The 17,356-nt window shown below is 33.8% G+C and overlaps 2 protein-coding genes and 1 long non-coding RNA gene across 5 annotated transcripts; 1 reads left to right on the top strand and 2 right to left on the bottom strand.

Moving 5' to 3' along the window:
• Window positions 1-6,525: 6,525 nt before the first annotated feature.
• Window positions 6,526-11,072, bottom strand: LOC107959969 (DEAD-box ATP-dependent RNA helicase 1). 2 transcript variants are annotated; one of them, XM_016896151.2, is made up of 9 exons: window positions 10,174-11,072; window positions 9,821-10,055; window positions 9,395-9,649; window positions 9,053-9,207; window positions 8,328-8,505; window positions 7,774-7,961; window positions 7,438-7,642; window positions 7,115-7,220; window positions 6,526-6,969 (listed from the first exon to the last, which is right to left on the bottom strand). In XM_016896151.2, exons 1-9 carry the CDS (start codon window positions 10,281-10,283, stop codon window positions 6,857-6,859), a joined length of 1,545 nt encoding a protein of 514 aa, XP_016751640.1. In that variant the 5' UTR covers window positions 10,284-11,072; the 3' UTR covers window positions 6,526-6,856. The 2 variants fall into 2 exon arrangements, with proteins under 2 accessions (XP_016751640.1, XP_016751642.1); XM_016896153.2 differs by having other exon boundaries at window positions 9,821-10,059; window positions 10,174-10,339.
• Window positions 11,073-11,213: 141 nt separating this feature from the next.
• On the top strand, window positions 11,214-12,373 carry LOC121229378 (uncharacterized). The gene is made up of 2 exons (XR_005927115.1): window positions 11,214-11,951; window positions 12,153-12,373. It is a non-coding gene; the product is annotated as an uncharacterized lncRNA (long non-coding RNA).
• Window positions 12,374-13,443: 1,070 nt separating this feature from the next.
• On the bottom strand, window positions 13,444-16,220 carry LOC107905978 (auxilin-related protein 2). 2 transcript variants are annotated; one of them, XM_016832784.2, is made up of 7 exons: window positions 15,509-16,220; window positions 14,568-15,103; window positions 14,418-14,485; window positions 14,271-14,327; window positions 14,091-14,180; window positions 13,806-13,982; window positions 13,444-13,700 (listed from the first exon to the last, which is right to left on the bottom strand). In XM_016832784.2, the coding sequence occupies exons 1-7, from the start codon at window positions 15,997-15,999 to the stop codon at window positions 13,656-13,658; spliced, it is 1,464 nt and encodes a 487-aa protein (XP_016688273.2). In that variant the 5' UTR covers window positions 16,000-16,220; the 3' UTR covers window positions 13,444-13,655. The 2 variants fall into 2 exon arrangements, with proteins under 2 accessions (XP_016688273.2, XP_016688272.2); XM_016832783.2 differs by having other exon boundaries at window positions 14,568-15,109; window positions 15,509-16,095.
• Window positions 16,221-17,356: the final 1,136 nt, after the last annotated feature.

The following is a 17,356-nucleotide window of genomic DNA, read 5'->3' as shown; positions in this document are numbered from 1 at the left end:
AAGAAATTTGGTCAACTTTTTTTGCAATGTTCCAAATTTATAAACCATGTTTTATTACATCAATCCAAACATCTCCTTGTCTCTGTATTCTCAAAATTTATGATTGCAAGATGTTTCTGTATTTCAACGACCAGTATCAAAGTGCATTTGTTATATGAACTCCTGAGAAATTTAAAGAAATGGATTGTGTTAGCAAGAAATTAACTATATATGAAATTGAATGCTCTCCATAAGTGAATTTCATAAATTTGGTTTTGGCCGTTATGATTAGAAAGCATATGACAAAGCTGGTTTAGGTCAGACATTTTCTTCTGTGAAATCAGTGTTTGAAAATCATACATGTCACTTGTTCACTCAAGTAACAGATTCTGAAACTGATTTGTTTTCTTGCAGATTGCACTATCGGTGCGAGCTGTTCAATGTTCTTCAACTTCAAACAATTTAGAGTGTGTTTTCTCTGATTTTTAACTTTATGATTAAGTTTGCCACCTCTACTTGAGATGGTTCACTTCTGATTTCTTAGCATGTGGTAAAAATCTAACAAGCCATACCAATGCATGCTGTTGATGCATGTAAAAACTTATTATTAGCTGCTACATGGAAACTCTTCCCTTCCAGAAATGGCTACGATATGAGTATCAAATACAATAGTTTAATATCTCCTCATCTCAAACAAGACAAGTTTCTAACATGTCCCCAAGATTAGCATCTCCTTTTTTACATCCATCGCAATCAAAACTTTTCAACATGCCAAATGGCAGCTTTAACACGATGCTAACGGGATTGACATTGTAAAAATATCATCCAGTAACTTGATGCCGATGGAACAAAATCTTACGAAATGCTGTCAGGAAAAAATCTAGACCAGAATTATGGATCTTCCAGCTTGGGAAACGAGGACACCAATAAAAATTACCAGCTACTGCTGCTGCTTTGAATTGAGAGCAAGATGGAGACCCTACCAAAACCATGAATGACAAATTCCATTGGATATATGAAACCAAGAAAGTGCGAGTATAGATGGTGTAATTAACAGTATAGATGGTGTAATTAACCCAAATCCTGATTATAATCATTAATTTCAGAACCCTTTTATCTGTTTTAATTTAGTTTCTCCATTTCCATCGAGTTTGACATTTTTGAAACTTCCTTGGAGCTTAAAGATCATTGTAGGCCGAAATATGTAATTGCCAACTATAAAAATTGTCGTGGAGACAACATGAAATCTCCATTATATTGATACCAAAATAATTCATTTTGGAGTGAAATTTCTTAGCATTCGACTTTTCCTTTGAATTTCAAGTTTTAAAATTCAGTTCTTGTTAAAGTTTAATACTCCTTCCAGGGGATTAATCTGCCTTTTTTTGGACTGATAAATAAGACGAAGAACAAAAGTTGTAGCATTCCAGGCAAATCGGTTTTCAAAGGAAACAATAAGAAAACAAAACCTCCAGAAATGAAAATAATCATTTTAATATCAAGTGTATAACAAGGGAACTGTAACATAATATCGGCTATTCGTTTCCCAAATGAAACCTTGTTTAATGTTCCCCGTCCTTCAGATTCCTCCCTTTGAATGTTGTAATGTCAAGCAATGTATCTATACAACAAAGCATACAAGGACAGAGAAAGCAAAATCGGAAGAACAACAATGACCCTCTTCGGCACACGTACTCCACCACGTTCCTCTTCGACGATGGTCTCCAATCGCGGACTGCTCGAAGATCTCTGGCGAGATATCAAGAGGGCGGGTGCCACTTCGCCCCATGTTTGCATGTATCGAATGTCCTTTGCCATTTCTTGCGTGCGTACGACGGAAGCTCTCAAGAAAGCTTGTATTTGAGGAATGGTGAAAAATCAAATGTTGTTGCTCAAAATTCCTGGGGAGAATCATCTGTGAAAAACTTGAAATTATATAAAGTTTTACGTTATGAGTTATCGAAGCTGAAGGGGGTAATTGGTAACAACTAACAACGTTAGACTAAACTATAATTAGTGCGAAAGACAGGCCAGACACTGTCTTGAAAAGTGCAAGGACAGTTTTAAATATTCTACCTGATAGAAATAGAAAATGGAGATTGGGTGCTAAAATTAGGGCAACCAAATGAGTTAGAATAGGATGAATGTGGTAAATTAAATTAGAACATGAACTGCTTTTGATAATCTTATCCCTATGTAGGGAAACATTAGTTTTAGTTGGAATTGAGTCCCGATAGTTGGCACTTGTTCAATACACATGATCATTGAGGAAGGATTTGTCATTAATGGAATTATTACAAGATTTTTTTTTATTGCATGTGATTTGAAGGATATTTTTTTTAATATCAATTGAAGGATATTAATGTGTTTAACAAAGGAGTAAAAACAATCACATCATATTTTAATATCAATTTCTAATATCTATCAAATATAAATATTTTTAAAATAATTAAATAACTAGTGAAATAATAATTAAACAAAAATATCCAAAACCTTCTGTCACCCGAATTGGGAATTAGTCCAAGTAAGCTAATTCTTAAAATATGTAATAATGTAAATTAAGAAAATTTGAAGTAAATCTACCACAATGTTTAATTCAGACCTTCCTTCAAAAATGGTTTCAAGAAATTTCTCCGACCAAAATAGTGAATGTAAACGTGACAAAACCAGTTTTGGTCATCAAGGCAAAGGGGAACAAATTTGGACCATTCAATCAATATAGAAAAATCAAGATGACAGATGTCAGAAAACTGGTTGGTGCCGGTTAAGCTCAGAAAAGTGAAAATTTGGAAGCTATTGATTCCAACAAAACTCGTATCTCATTTTTCCATTCAAACTTCGACACATAAAGGATAAAAAGGTCCCACTCCCGCCGCGTAGTTATCTCTTGGATCTGCTATTGCAAGCATCTAATACCGTAATACTCGTGCAGATTAATATCAACAGCAAGTGGCGGCACTAGGTGTTAAATATTTTGATTAAGACTCATTGACTAAGACCACTCGCTCATTTTATGCCTAACGATGTTGTTATAAAATCTTACTCATACCTTCACTCTGTGCTCATATAAAACCAGGATGTTTCATTTGTAAATCCTTGTTCCTTCCTACGGTTTTCACATTTCAGCCTTTTTCCTTCTTATCAGAGATGGCCAATTCACGTATCCCCAGGTTCGTTATGGAGGTTGCTCCACCACAGTTTATTACTGTGATGAGGCATAGAACAAGGAAGATGTTGGACACTATCAGTGAAGAGGATAAAGATGGTAGCAGCTACAATGACTCTCTTTCTGCTGCTTCCAAGGCCTCAGCAACTGTGCCTGTGGGTGCCATGCCTGCTGCTGCCAATACTGTGACGGCTAACTCCAACTATATTCTCAAAGGGTTGTCGAGTTTTTCAAATTTCGATAATTAGAGAGCGAGTTGCTTTTGGTGAAATTGAAGATGCATGTACTTGGTCATATTGTAACCTGTGTTATGATAAGCCGAGTAAAATTGTTTGCATGGATGCTGTAAAGTAATGGGAAATTTGCATGAATAAAAACTTTTATTGATACTTATATTTTTACTATATTGAGATCGAGGAGATTCGGTTGTTATGAATGCTCAATGCCTAGCAATTCGGAGCACTGTTACGTTTTGAATCCATAACTTTAGACATCTAGCCCATTGTTTTGTATTTGAATTATATAAATCTTAAACATTTTTTTGGACATCAAGACATTAATAGCTAGTTTTTCACTATTTCAGTATATTCTCAGATGTAGTCTATCGCTGGCAACTGAACAATAATATTAATATCTATGGAGAAGTTATCCCTTGGTTTTAGGCCATTCAGATGACCAACTTTAAGTTCAAGTTGCTCTAATGATGTTCCCTAACTTTGTTAGAAGTGGGAACATCTTTAAGCTCTAAAAAATTCCAATTTTTTTTTTTTGGTACCAAATCTGGATTTGTATGTGATAGTTTTCAGTATCTTGGGTCTGAACAACACTAGGGTATTGAGAAAAAGTAATTACTGCTCATTATCAGCTTATAAGCAAGAGTGGCCATTATGCCCATGTAGTTTTAACATAATAAGAAAATCCCATCCAATCCAAATTTGCTTAAAAAGTCAAAAGACGTGAGCCTGATAAAATTTGAGTACCAACAATTCAAGCTTAAAAAAATCTAATATGAAATAAAATTAAGTCGTAAAATTTGAGACGGCTTTAATGTAAACCCGTTATTCAAAATATGGAAAAGTCTAAATTAATAATTAAAAAGCAAAAAGCAAAAATATAAATATTATTATATAATGAAACTTAAAATATAATTAAATTACAATTTTTTATTTATAAACATTATATAATTACTCATAGTTGAAATATACAAAATTTAGATTTAATAAATGTATTAAAATTTTAAACGATCTCTCCAACTGATCCAAAGTTAAAACTAATTTAATTAAATTAAATTGACCAAAACGGCTTAGGTAAGTCAATTTCAATTAACTTTAGTTCACCTTTGGGATGTGTTTGGTTCAATGTTAGGCAATATGAGATTCCCAAATGACATCTTCTCATTTGGGTTTTAAATATTATATTGATTTAAGATGCTTGAGGAACTGATATTTTTAGGAGGTGTTTGATTTACAAAATGTGATATTACTTTTAGTAATAGGGTTGTCAAAATTTAAAATTACTTAACACATAGCTTCAAAAAAAAAAAAAAAATTAACACATTATTGGATATGTTTCGTTATCATGTTTATTCTTCTCTTTAAAACATGTATAAATAAAAAAGTTGAAACTATAAATTATTAGCACGAAAACTATTTCTTTTTAGAATTTACAATATAACTAACAAAATATATTATAAATTGCATAAAATTAAAATAAAATAAAGTAGGAAATTATTAAAAAAATGAATACATAAACTAAATACAATAATAGATAAAACGAGATGCGACTTCCCCCTAGATATTTTACACTTTCTCCCACAAAAAAACTTGTAATGCCTACTCCATTTGTAATTCCATCGATTACTCGCCTATCAAAAAAATGAGTTAATTCGGCCAATCCTCTTATACCTTTTGTTAATGATATTGAATAAAACATATCTATGTAACCACGATTATATGACCAATCATATATCAAATATATCATTTTATCCAATAAAATTCTTTTAGGACCCCTTTTCACAAATGAATTTAGTAAGTTTAAATTTTGTACAGATGAATAAAAAGGTTTATATAAAAGGAATGTTGTAAATATTCCGAAACAAGCTATACTCACTGAAAAAGTTGCATTTTTAAAAAATTGATACGAATCCTCAAAATCATTTGAATTTTGATGTAAAAGATTTATATTTATTTTTTAAAAACATTAATTATACTTATGAAATTAAAAAAACATATGATAAATATATATATTTAACTCAAATGTGAAACAATACTAAGGTAAATTATTGGATAAAATTTTGTGTAATTGAAGTCGATCCATTTTGACAAATAAGTCTTATGCAATCTAATTATTAAAGTAGTTCATTAATTCCATCTAATTTAAAAATGGTTAAATTATCTCAAATGATAAAAAAAAAGACAAAAATAAAAATAAAAATAAAAATTAGAGAATAAGTTGCATATAACACTCAGATATTATATTAGTGATGTAGTATAACATATTATACAATTCGTATATATAACTATTAATTATAGTATTGTACGTATAGATTGATATAATATAATATATATTATTTCCATAATTTTGTAAAATTTGAGCTAAATTCAATTAAATTAATAAGATAATGAATTGTTTAGTATAAACAACAAATGGAGGAGAGGATAACTCACAAAGTTTAGAGCCTAGTTTTTTTGGTGGGGCTGAATTGTTGCTTCGTTTATGATACTAAATTATTAATCAAGCTCATATTACTTCATATATGCTTTATTAATCATAAGTATATGCTATAACCAGATGACGTACGTATAGCATATGGTTGATGGTTGTATACTCAGTATAATATTATATACACATTATAACATTGATAGTTTATTATAATACTAGATGTGTATATAGTTTAATAATATATAAAATATGTAATCTTTATATTATATTTTTATTTAGGTTTTTAAATTTTACAAATTTTATTTATGTATTGGATTTATTTTATTTTTGTAATATATTTGTGTTTGGATATAAATATTTTTATGATATGAGTTTAACTTATTTTTAGAATACAAGCATTGAGCTTATAAATTTTAAAAAAAAATATTTTCTCATTTAAAATGAATAATAAAAATAAAAATCATGTGAATGAAATAATTTAGCAACAAAAAATATATATTTTTCTCCTTTTTAATTTTTTTTAAACTCGTAATTTTATATACATTATAAATAATCATTTAGATATACAAAATTCATATACGTATATAATCATAAATATTAAATATAATTATATGATAAACACTTTCTGTTATATTATATAAAATATTTCTATTATATGTTATAATAATAAAAAAACATCAAAATAAATTTTCAAAACAATTTGAATTGTATTATCATTATATAAACATATAATTAATTATTACAATTGAAATAAAAAAAAATTTATGGATATGAAACTTCAAAATTATTTGTATCAGATTATGCGCAACCGACCTAAATTGATCCGAATTAAAAATAATCTGAATCTCAGAAAAAAAACCAAAACTAAAAAGATCCAAATCCAAAAAATTCTAAGCGCGGCAATCCAAGCTTAAAATAATCCAAATCCGTGAACAACCTTCTGAACTGCTCCAACCCACTTGGTCGTCACCTCTATGCACCCAAGCATGAGAGTATTATATTTGTGTCTTCATATCAAGACACGGATTTTTTTGCCTGTGTTACAATAGATCATCCCTTCCGACGGTCTGTTGGCTTGGTCCTGCTCAATTTCGAAAACTTGGAACCAAATTTTCTCTTGCGAGACGCTTCTGATTCAACCGTCTCTTTCAATTTTCCTAGGGCTGATGATACATTATAAACAATGAAAACCTTTAGTTTTAAGGCTTAAGAAAAACCCTCTATCTCACTTTCTAATATGTCAAATCATTTTCAAGCAGAGGCATGTAAGTCAGTGGAATAGCCATGGATAAGGGACCAAGAAATTACCAGAGTTATAAGCAGCACGCAATGACTCAATTGAACTAGAAGGAACAGAATAATGAGGAACCGACTCATTGTCTGCTTTCTGCAACATCTTCTTGAAACGTTTCACCTGAAACAAGTAAAACAACAAATAATTTCACAGCTCAAATTTTACCAGAAGAAACCCAACGTTCTTTGTTAACATGTTTCAAATCGAGCAAACATTTGCCTCGCTGAAAAAGGACAAAAAGGTTAACGACAACAAAGCTAGAAGACAAGTCTTATCCACATATGCTCATTGACATATAATAACCACCACGGTTTGAAGCAATAACAAATTCACATACCTCGTATTTATGTAGCAATGTGAAGCAACGCCCAGCTTGACCTGCTCTAGCAGTTCGACCAGCTCGATGAATATAGGTCTTTATAAATGCAGGAATGTCATAATTAATGACATTTCTCACCCCTTGAACATCCATTCCACGAGTCATTGCATCAGAGGATACAAGTACTTGCACCTTTCCTTCTCGAAATGATTTCAACGTCTTGCTGCAGCACAAAGTTTCATTTCGTTAAAACTCATCGAGCATATATATAATCGCCTCACAGACATTATCAAAACGTTGTGAATGATTGTTATCAATATGATATAAAGTGGCTGAAAATAATCCAGGCATTACCTTCTTCGAGACTGATGTTGAAGGCCTGAATACTCCTTTATTTTTATACCTAAATCACCAAAAAGGTTCAGCAACATACAAAGGCGGTGAGTTGACTCAGTGGATGAGGTGAAAACAATACACTTCTCTTCTCCTAATTCTTGTAGAAGGGCAACCAAATACAGTGGCCTCAGGTTCGATTCACAAATCTGTAGAATACATAGAAATTTAATAAAACCAGGAAAAAAAAAAGGCACCTGCAATAGAAACTAAATTTCAAAAAAAAATTCATAATTCAAAGCAGGAAAAAGGACAGCACATGAATTGCTAAAACTTGTAACACATTTGGTTATTGTCTTGACATTTCACAACAAACTGATGAAGAACTTTAAGTGAGCTTTGGCCAAAGGAAAACAATTAAGATTCAACTTTCCTTGCAATTAAGTTTAAACCCCATATTTTAATCAAGCTGGAAAAAAAAGAACTTGACAATGTTTGAGCTCAAGAGGTTGTTGAAACACTAATAGACTCATGAAGAACACGCCATATATATTCGCAAGAGTTTTGAAGAATACGAGTTTGTATGATTCCAATTTTTCAGGAAGCTGGTAACGTCTTTTCCCTGTTGTCATCAGCAAAGGGTGATGAAGATTAAGCTGAGCAAGCTTGCTTGGATCTTGGGTTAAGGTGGCAGATAAAACCATCTTCACAAGCCTAGGGTGAGGTTTACCCTTGAACCCCCTTTCCACACCACTGCATCAAATATGCAAACCATATAAAATATCTTGGGATATATTTTGAACATATCATTATTCAGAGGATGGTAAACTTTCAAGAATTTGGTAAAGGAACTCAGTTACTATTCTTGACACTCAACAGTTCCAAAGACACCAAAGGAGGTAGTTTCAAGCATTTATAGATCAATATCCAAGAGAAGACTATTTTACACAATTTTACTAAATACTATATGAAACCCATATGATTAAAGAAAAAGGCAAATCGTTTATACTAGACCATGCTATTTGTCAAAAGAAAAAAAAGATGAAAAATCTGATGAATGGTTAAAGCAATCAAACATCCACCCCTGCAAGAAGGCTACTTCCAGTATGAATACATACACAATTACACGTATCCAAGCCTGTCTAAATATGCATGTAAATGCTTCTAAACAAAAATGCACATCTTACAAATAAAAATGTACAAACAAATGAGAAACTAAGTTCAGATAATTTTGTGCTGAGGCTCATTGCTAAATAGTAAACATCAAAGATTAAGAAATGAAAAAGAGCATAGAACTTACCATCTCCTTATGGTTTTTAAGGAACCAAAGGTAGATGAAAGAAAAGAATTAGCAAGAGGAAAGAGGCTTTCTTCATTAGATTGAGTAAATTGAAGTACAGTTGGTAGCCAAGACTGATATGCTTCTCTGAGCAGTCGATCTGTTTCATCAACTACCTGAAATAATTTACCATAGGAAGTCAAGTTAGGATAGAGAAATTATCAAGTCTCGAACAGAAAGATCTCAGGTAAAATGTTTCAATCCCATGGACAATGTTTAGGAACAAACATTCTAAAAATACTATTGGAAATGGAGTCAAGGCCCAATAGTAGTTGCAATGCATACAAGTAGGCAACCACTTACAAGGTAACAGAGATGCTCCAGTGTAAATCCCTTTGTAGAGTTAATATGGTCCATAAGCCTCCCTGGGGTTGCCACTAATATATCAACTGAACTTTGCAATTCACATGTTACATCTTCTGGGTCATAACATATGCCTGCCTCAAGCTTAGGTCTCTTTATAAGCTCTGATATTTCATCAGCAATCGAAGATTGACCCACCGCTAAACCAACAGATAAACCTACTGCAGGTGCAATGGCTGCAAAAACTTCCTTAACCTGAACAAGATGAACCAAAAACCGACATGTTAATCCCTCCTAGCAGCGAGACAAAACAGAACTAACTTGTAAAAGGAGGATACAAATGACCAAAGAAAAAGCATATGAGATAGTTCAGGCCATTGTAAAGATTTCATAAGAGGGATTTGAGTCACTTTACAAACAGTTCACCTGCATGGCCAAGTCGCGTGTAGGCAAGACCACCAAAGCCCGTAGACATTTAACAGAACGAGTAGACAGCTTCTGTACGATCGGCAAAGCGTACGCTAAAGTCTTCCCACTTCCTGTTGGTGAATTTATGCAGAGATCTCGCTCGAAAGCCCCAGGCCCTATTGTCTCTTGCCAAACAGCAACTTGCACTGGGAAGAGTGAAGAGAAGCCCATTTTGTCTAAAGCCACCTCCAACCTAACTTGAAAGAAATCGATAATCAAAATTGTCTACCTTCAAAAATTATTCAATATTCAAAGTCAAAATGGGAAACCAAGTTAAAGCTTAAAGGGTGAAAAAAGAAAGAACTTCTAACCTGGGGTCAAGACAAGGGACAAGATTGAGAGCACAAGCTTCAAACTGATTCACGTCAACTGGGCTTCGCATCCATGGAAGAATTGGGGTACTTCTTTTCTTCACTTCCATCGTTCTTTTTTCCTTTCTGATTCAAGCTTGAAACATTAAGGAAAAAAAAAACCTTAAACCCTAAACTGTTAAATCTCAGAACAACGGTTTTAGACGCGGGAGAAAGAAAGGACTTGGCTCAATGCTCTATCGGGCCTTGTAATGACATTTAAATTCTACAAGTGTGGATTTTCCACTCGCTAATCTTAATTACCTCCTGGTTTGCTTCAAGTCTATAACTTGAAGGCCCTGTCTGAAAAGAATAGAAAAAAGTGAAGAAGAAGACAATGACAAGGAAGCAAGGCCTGGGAGGCCCGAATACCTGGAAAAAAGCCCGACCCAGGAACAATATAATACTGATATTTCAAAAGATTTCATAGGTCAAGTGGAGGGAAATCGCTTCAACGAGGGAAGAGGTTATTAGCTCTGTTGGATCATAGGTCCCACCCTGCTTCGAGGTACCAACTCTCCCTCTCTCGGGCTCCTCTCCTTTTTCATATATTTTTTTTGTGAAGATAGGGCTTTTATTTGCTGTTTTTCTGTATGAATGTTTGTGTTAGGTTTAGTTGGGTGCATTTGGCAGCTGGGGAAAACAAGAAGAGAAAAAGATTGAGAGTTCAACTGTTTTGGAGGTCAAAAGTGATTCAGAGCAAGTTAAAATCCAAGAAATTTTTTTTTTTTGGGGGGGGGGGAGAGGGGAGAGGGAAGAAGGAATAGGAAAAATTGAAAACAATGAATAAGTTGATGTATATCTGCACACACGCTTAATCATGGATTTCGTTGGAAATGAATCGGTTGCACCCACTTTTATCCCTTCCGCCTTGCTCTTTTATTATTATTATTATTGGTTGGGTTGTTCACTTTTATCTCTAAAATTATCAATCTTGAAGGAATTCGTGCCCCTTGGTAATAAGCAATAATGTAAGAAGGCAGAAATTGTTGCTTGAATTTTGAGTGATTAAAACAACAGAAGAGTGAAAAGCCATGATGATCTAGAAAACATAATGACGTGCCTAATCCTTTATATTCATTCATCCATTTTATACGAGAAGTCATATTCACGATGTTTCATTAAAAATTCAAAAGCAGTTTCTCTATCTTGTGTTGGATCCCCACACCACGGATTTCACTTAGCAGTAGTGCCGGTGGATCGTCAATAACTTTGTTTTGATCCTGGGGAAGAGGGGATCGTGATCGTCAATAACGCTTGAATAGAAATGTACTAGTGGATACACTTTGGGTAGTTTGGCTCTATTTTTTATTCACTAAGCTCCAATGACACATGAATAAGACAACAAAAATCGCTCATTAGAAAACTGGCTGTCAACGAAAAAGTAACATTCCCCTCTTGGACTATCAGGTGTGCACAAAATAATTCTATATTTTATGATATTCGTAAATTCTGTATCTGTGCTGGATATCTCTTGCATTTAATGTAAATGAGCTCCATGGTTCTCTGTCTCTTGTTTCCTTTTACTAGTTGAGTAATGACATTGCATTCCTGAAATCTAACCATGTGACTTGCGAGTGTAATTGTTTGAAACAGCTTTTTGAGAACTTTCTGAGACAACAATCTGTTGTCACTGAATTGATACGATGCAACTTCAGATTGTCATTCGCTTTCAGTAGTGGTAAACCGTAGTATGGCTTGAATCGCTTTCATTCAGCATGCTGGAGCAGTAAAACTAGGTATTCTCAGGATCATAAATATTTGTGTCTTCTGGGCGAGGGTTAATTCTATTGAGTGCTAAGTCATAGGCAATTCTAACTGACATTACCTTTATCACTTGACTGACTTAAAATCATCTCAGACTTTAGTTTGCGTTGAAACTATTTGTTTCATTTAACTGCATGAAATATCGAAGGTGGCACTTATTTGTTTGTTTTCAGGTTAGAGAAGAGGATAAAACCAAGAAACATTAAAGTCTTACAAAGTGGGGTTAAATTGCCTGTGGCTAACATGCTAAAGACCACTGGTGAAGGCAATAGCTGATGATTTGTGGTTTTCTTCTTTGTTTGAACCTTGTGACATATGTAAATTTTGCCAATTCTTATATTGCATTGTAAATGAAAGACCCAAAACAGTAAGATTACCTTGTGCTGTTTTTTAACTCTTTTTTCCCTCAATCCACATATGGAAAATTACCATATGTTTGTGCAATTAGGCAACAAATGGACTATGTTATCTTTATGGACAAAAGATTAAAGGCTCAAGCCTCAAGGCTTCGGTTTTTACTTTTTACAAACACTTATGAAATCTTTTAAAAGGAAAAAAAAATAGAAAACCACAATTGTCCTCTTTGACTGATAAAGGCACAAAGATAATGTAACCAAATCAATGACCCACATCTAATAATGTTATTCTGTGTTGCTGTAAGACTTTAAATATTTCTCGGGTAGTTTCTAGGATTTCTGGGACTTAAAGAAAAAAACCTTGTTCTCTTGTCTTTAGCACTTTCGTTTTTCTCCCTGTACTGTACTGAAGATTGAACTTGGCTTACAATCATTCATTCACATTTGTGTCAATGCTTTTTGCAGAACAAGACCCTCATTTACTCTATCAGATTGAACTTGTCTTATAAATAATTCATTCACATCCGTGTCAGTGTTTTTTGCAGAACAAATCCCTCATTTACTCTATCCAGTTCGATTCATTTTCTATATAATTTATAAGTATAAATAGGTCCTTGTTTTTTATCGTTATTTCCAAAATTTGTTTCTGATTAAAAAAACATGGTGTACCATTGGTGGGCATAGTTGCATGATAGTTCAGGTTTTAATTCAGATAGGTCCGTTGGTGGGCATAATTGCATTATACTTCAGTTTTAATTCTGATAGGTTAGAACTCATAAAGATCAACCCTCGATCAGAGAGACTGAGTTATCTTGGGAGTATCGAAGGTGTGCATAGTTGCATTATAGTTCAGTTTTAATTCAGATAGGTTAGAACACAGAAAGATCAACCCTCGATCAGAGAGACTGAGTTAGCTTGGGAATATCAAAGAACACTTTTAGATATTTTTTTTCTCTGGCAAATTTGTCTACTGAGTCATCATGGTCAAATCAAAGGCATAGAGTATATATATATTATAATCCTTAACATTATTTTCAAACAGCATTTTGATTGATTTTCCGGTTATTGGGTCTTCCTGGATGAATGAGAAATGTAGAATGTAGGTATCTTCACAAAACATCAAACCACCAGACAAAATTCTTGCATATATGGTCTAATTTCAGTTCTTACCATATCTACCAAATTAACATAATAGATACTTCTTGCACATTCCCATAGTTTTTAGCCTTTTAAACAGACCTCCTCAATCCTCTGAGTCCAAGGACTGTTTGTTTGTTACAAGCTTCCTGGAAAGGTTCCGAAATCCCCTGGGGTCTTCGACTAGTTGAAGAAGACATCTTGGGAGATGAAAGCAGCCCATGCATCCTACAGTGTCATATAGCATCAAATTAAAACCTGAATTTCCATTGAATTTCACAATGAGTCACTTCTATTTCCTTAAAATTCAAAGCGGAACCCTCTTTGTGTTACCTGGAGGATGGAAAAGACCTTCTCTGCAACATATTTTTGCGAAAGGGATGCACCTCTTTGTTGCAGTTTGTCTGGGTGAAGACATAGCCTAGCTTTCTGATAAGCTTTTTTCACTTGTGAGCTTTCTTTAAGACTTGTTAACGGGATCATGTTCCAACCGCTATTAGGCCACAGAATCTGAATACATTTTCAATTAACCAACCAATAAAAAAATTACATGTTATAATCTCGCCTGGAAAAAAATGAAATCCTTAAAACAAGGTAAAGGTTACTTAAACATCTTACATGATGAAGTGTTGAAAGGAGCAATTGGATGTTATTTTCTTTCCCAGATGACCAAAGCTTGACATCATCATCCAAAATCCCCATTTTAATCTGCAGTTGCATCAAAGGAAAAAGTACATGTTGATCAAATCTTGCTCATAAACCAGTCAACAGAAAGAATCTATAATGGCTCTAACTTACATGCTCTTCTGTTCTGTCTAGTTCTTCTTTTACTTTCAATTTCTTTTCTTCATCTTCCTGCAAATTAAGAAGTAAAAGCAAAAACATGTTTTATAATTCGTCTGTGACACTAAAACTTTGCTTCTGAAGAGGAGAGAGAGAATTTACCATTGGAGATTGCATTGTTCCATGGCCATCCATTTGCAGGTCAAATGATTCATGGGAATTAGACCTTGCTGCAAACCATATATGAAGATCATGTTATTTTATCCATCCAGCTTAACTTTGATCACAAAAATTCATAATTCACAATCTCACCTTCTGTTTCAGTTGACTGGGTTTTTTCAGAACTTTGTGAATTGTATCTTTCCTTTGCCCAAGCAATCGCTTCATCAATTGAAACTGCTTCACCATTACTCTCTCTAACATCAGAGTTGATCTCAATAACATAAGAACTCATAACTTCTTCCTCGTCTTCATCTTCATCTTCATCATCTTCTTTTTGGTGCATTGAATCACTTGGGACACTGACTGGTTCATGACAAAGTGAAGAGGCAGGAGATGAAGGGGAATTGAACTCAAAATCATCAGCTGATATTTTGACACTTCGAAAAGAATGCGGTTCCAAGCTTATGATTTCTGGAGAAGTGGCACGCCGACTGAATCCATAGTTGTACGATGAGCTTCTCATCAAGTTGTCGACCACATTGTTATTGTATTCATTTTCCATGTAAAGATTTTCGTTGTAGAAAGTACGACTTCTTGGAAATGCTGGCATCCCTTGTTGTTGCTTTGCTGCTTCCTCATCTGCCGCCGTTCTCGTTGAGTTCCATCTGCTTGGTACATTGATTGGCCTGCACCTCCGAATTTACATGTTTTTCAAATCAATAGCTTCTGATATATGCTGAAGACTTGAAATGGTATAAAAACATACCCAGAAATGGCTAAATTATGGCCTAATTAGTGATACTTTGGAGTGATCAAATCCTAATTAGTTGTTGGAGAACGTTAAATCTGACCTAAACCCCTATTTAATTCTAACGAAAAAACGTTGAATAAAAGAAAAAAGGAAATGAACTTTGAAATTAGCTCAAAATTTTTAAACCTGACTTAAATTTACCCGATTCACTAAATACACCTGAGTAGACTGGGATATAAACGTCAGAAGTATACGACAAAGGCAAAACAGTTGAAATTTGAATAACAGTTATTAAACAACTGGACAATTTTTTTTCTTTTTTATAAACTTATTAGACTACCTGAGCTTTGAAGCAATAGACGACAAACCGACATCATCTCCGACCGGCCGGAGAGGGCTCAGCTCCTCCGAACTCAGCACCGACGATGAGTTTGACTTCGCTTTTGAATTTGACCTTGACCTCTCCCTAGACCGCCAGTGATCGTCAACCGGCCCAAAAATGTCACTGTAGAACCCTTCCTCCCTCGACGGAATCTTAAACGCCGGAAAATTCCGGCCATCCTTCATCGAACAAGATGAGATGAACTCCGGTTGCCGGAAAACCTCTTCGTAAAAGGATGCCGACCGGGTGAAGTCGCCAGATAACTTCCGGCAAAGCACACTCCGCGGAGGACCGCCGAAGACATCGGAAAATTCATCCACGTCAAGATTATGATTTGGCACCACCATAGTGACATGGTTCAACGAAAAAATGGAATTTTCCATAGATTTCCGTCGAGGAAGATGATGAGTAGTTGACATTCCCATGCACATTCGCCAAGACTCGTCCATTTAACTTGGAGAAAAGCCTTTGCAAGACCCCCCCCCCAAAAAAAAAAAAAAGAGATGAAGAAATTTCAATTCTGGGTTTGCAAAAGAAAAGATGATTACTTGTATATATATAAAAGAAATGAAAGTAGCAAGAGCTGGGGAAAGTGGCTTTTAAAAAAGTTAATAAATTTAATTTAGTTATATGTTTTTTTTAAGCTTTTATGATGATGAAAGTAGACGCACATACAGGCCTGCTTGCCTGGAAAAGCTTCTTTTTTTAATTGTGGTTTTTGAGTCCCCACTATGAAATTATCCTTTTTATTTTTCCTCTTTTTGTTGTAAAGTTGTTGCATTTTGATCCAGAAATAAAGGAAAAGGAGGATTAAAATTTTTGAGGCTGTTCGTTATATATATAAACAAAAATAAAAAATGGGAAACGTACAAATTACCTTTATATATATATATATATTTTTTAAATTATTATTTTTATTTGAAATGATGAGAAATTGAAACTAAAAGTTAAACATTTTATTATTGAAGTATTTTGGTTAAAAAGAATGAAGTTATACATATAGGGGTAATTTTAGATTGAAATGATTTCACTAATTATTGCATCTATTTGTGGAAATTTTTTTAAGGTGGAACTATCGCCTGATGTAAGCTTTGATTATATTACAATGTAAAAAGAAACGAAAATTATGATGGTGAAGTGAGGGTTGATAACTGGATAGCAGACAATGCATGCTCTTAAGTTGATTACTATCAATTGCTTTTTGCCTCAAAACCACCTACTTTTCAACACAAGTCATCATCAAAATCTTCAAACCCAAAGCATAAAATTATTAATCACCCTCCTTAAAATAACACCGTTTGGCGTTAAACCAAAAAGGGTAAAGCAAGAAATAGAATACAAGGTGACAAGCTAATGAAGATAAAACAAAAAAGAGAGGTTAAATTAAAATCAATAAACCCCATCAAATGATGAAATGGCACAAAGTTAGATCAATGTCTTAATCTAATACAATAATCCAAGTAACTTACCAACAAATACAATACTCTGGGTTTGCTTTCAGTGTCGAGCTGGTGTGGTCCAAATACATGGCCTAACACAATGTAAGCCAACTCCGCTGCAAATAAGTGTGGTGGGGGAAGGGAACATCTCTATTCCAAAACACTGAAAAAGTGAAAATAAATAATAACAGGATAAGAAGGAAGTGAGATTACATTACATTAATCGTAGATAGATAAAAACAAATCAATGGGTTTCTTTCAACATTGTACCAAATTGAGCACTGAAAAGGTGTGAGCTAAGTTGAATAAAGTAAGTTCAAAGCTTGTTGGGTTCCATGAACATTTGCTAGTTTCCGCCATGGTTTTA

The sequence above is a fragment of the Gossypium hirsutum genome, chromosome A05, assembly GCF_007990345.1.
Source record: "Gossypium hirsutum isolate 1008001.06 chromosome A05, Gossypium_hirsutum_v2.1, whole genome shotgun sequence".
Lineage (NCBI taxonomy): Eukaryota > Viridiplantae > Streptophyta > Magnoliopsida > Malvales > Malvaceae > Gossypium > Gossypium hirsutum.
Note: the sequence above shows the minus strand (reverse complement) of the source record. Positions and strands in the feature narration are given on the sequence as shown.